Here is a 2,327-nt window from a genome sequence, read left to right as displayed (position 1 = left end):
ACTAATGTTAAGAGATTAAGAAAAATAACTGGGATGATTGAAGATTTTATCCTCAACAATAACAATCTCTCTCTCTCTCTCTCATAATTTCTCTTTCTAATGCGAGGAGCATTTGCCATTTGGGTTAACAATTTTCAAATATTAAAAGATAATTCCATCCCACGACCCATCTTGGTCCAATAGCCTGCTTAATTGTGAATTACGCATATTTTTTGTAGTTCCCATCATAAAGTAATTACTTTTCCGCGTAAGATGCGACTGATGTTGTATCAATCAATGTGCAACCTCAAGGGGGGCAGATCAGTGGCCCAAACATCACATCTATCAGCGATCATATGGCCCACCAATCAATAGGTGATGAGGCAATGAATAGTGTTCTTGATGTGTATGCCACGCCCACGTTCACAGCAGTGATGAGTAATGACTATTAAAGAACATCTGCAAATCCAACCAATAAGCTTCTCCCAAATTAATCCCTGCCCTATCAACGTTATATACTGCTCTAGATTTCAAATTAATCGTTAAACCTTCGTAATATATATATATATATATATATATATATATATATATATATATATTTTTTTTTTTTTTGTGTTAGGACTTACGAATTTGGGGCACAAACCTCGTCATCGTCAGTTCGCTTGAGGTATTAATAAAATTAAAAAATTGGAAATCAGTTGCTTATTTTTTCTGAAAAGAAAACCCTTTTCTTCTTTACAATTTGAGGTTACCAAATACCAAGTACAACTTCCTTGATTGATTACACAATTTCTTCTCTCTTTTCCCTTCTCCCACTTTTTGAACAAAAATGATTTATCGATCGTCGGAACACCCAAGCTGATCACCGAAAAATGGAAGAGGTTTCCAAATCTGCAACTCTTACACGCAGCCGAAAAATTATATAAAAAAGAAAAAGAAAGTACATAATGTGTTATCCACAAACGGCAAACCAATGAGCTCGCTCGCATTAGTCATCGGATGATCGAGTAGCCCCCGAAGAACGTTTTTCTTCTTTCCTTTTTAATGTAAGAAGAAAATGGAAAATATTACAAGTCTTCGGAGATGCTTGCGAGATGAGGCCGCCAGACTCCGACTCGACCGCTACGGCGGTCCCGACGTGAAGACTTCTTCTCGGATAGAATTTCAGTTAGATAACGATCGCAATCTGTGGCTACCGTGGTGATGAGGGAGGTGGCCTTCTTGCTCTTCTTGGAGGACTTCTTGAGGCTGTGGCCATTGCCGTTCAGGTTGCAGCTCTTCTTCTTCTTCTCTGGGATGGACGATTCAGGAATTAAGAAATAGATGCTACCCCTTTTGAGGTCGGACTCCGGAGAGAGAATTAGAATCCGACGAACTACACCCTGGGAGGAGGGCTTGCTGAGTACGTGGTTAGGATTGGCCTTCAAAACCTCTCCGGCGGAGATGGGATGAGTGATTTCTTCGACGTGGCCGTTCAAATGTACGATACGGATCACATCTAGAGCTCCACAAGGAAGAACACAGGCCAAGCAACACCTAAGGCTGTTACCCATCTCTGATCTCTCCCGCTTCCTCTTCTTCTTCTTCTTCTTCTTCTTCTTCTTCTTCTTCTTCTCTCTCTCTCCTCCCTGCTCTTCTTCTCTCCTTCCTGGTACGTTCAAGGTGGACGATGTTATTATATAGGAACAACCTTACTCTCACGAACATTTAATAATTAAGGCTTGATGATTTGAAATGACGAGAATGTCCTCGTCCATTACAAGCTTGATTTAACAAACACGAAGTTGACCTAAGTCGCCCTGCAAATGATTGCAATAATACCCCCCAACTAAAGGACAACTTCGTCATTTACACGAGGTTACTACCGTTAATGTCTCTATTTTATATAGCTTCAGGCTGCAGCTGCGTACCTAGTAGGTGATCTTATTGCTTCAACAACGTAGAAGTTAAAACGGTTAAAAAAGGGATGAAGGGGACAAAATGGAGATTTTGCCACGTGGAATGCTGATACTATCATGCTATAGTAGTGACAATTGGCAAATCTCGGTAAATTTTAATCAATCCCGGGGATGGAGTATTTCGAGCCGTGTGTTCTGGGTTCTAACTTCTAAGATCGCAACGCATCCCAATGGCTCAAGACGCCTAAAAGGGTGTGATGGTAGATATGGATCTGGTGCTTAAAACTTTAGCTCGGGATTTGTTCCGTCTCCGCTTGATTAGAATCTTTTCTACTTGTGAACCTTTAATAAATAAATAAGCAAACTTTTTTTCTCTCATCAGTCATCAGATGAAAGGCACAGTTTGGAGCAGGGAAGTCAGAGCAGAGTACAATGGTAGACGATCATGTA

At 40.5% G+C, this 2,327-nt stretch overlaps 1 protein-coding gene across 1 annotated transcript; it reads right to left on the bottom strand.

Moving 5' to 3' along the window:
• Positions 1-1,046: 1,046 nt before the first annotated feature.
• On the bottom strand, positions 1,047-1,532 carry LOC104597250 (uncharacterized). The gene has a single exon (XM_010258706.3). The coding sequence runs from the start codon at positions 1,530-1,532 to the stop codon at positions 1,047-1,049; it is 486 nt and encodes a 161-aa protein (XP_010257008.1).
• Positions 1,533-2,327: the final 795 nt, after the last annotated feature.

Source organism: Nelumbo nucifera, chromosome 2 (genome assembly GCF_055504915.1).
Source record: "Nelumbo nucifera cultivar China Antique chromosome 2, China Antique-T2T, whole genome shotgun sequence".
NCBI lineage: Eukaryota > Viridiplantae > Streptophyta > Magnoliopsida > Proteales > Nelumbonaceae > Nelumbo > Nelumbo nucifera.
The sequence above is the reverse complement of the archived record's forward strand: the minus strand, read 5'-3'. Positions and strand labels throughout refer to the sequence as shown.

What these genes read in the sequence shown, in the direction of transcription:
- LOC104597250 (XM_010258706.3), bottom strand. Translation starts at nt 1,532, where the DNA reads ATGGGTAACAGCCTTAGGTGTTGCTTGGCCTGTGTTCTTCCTTGTGGA.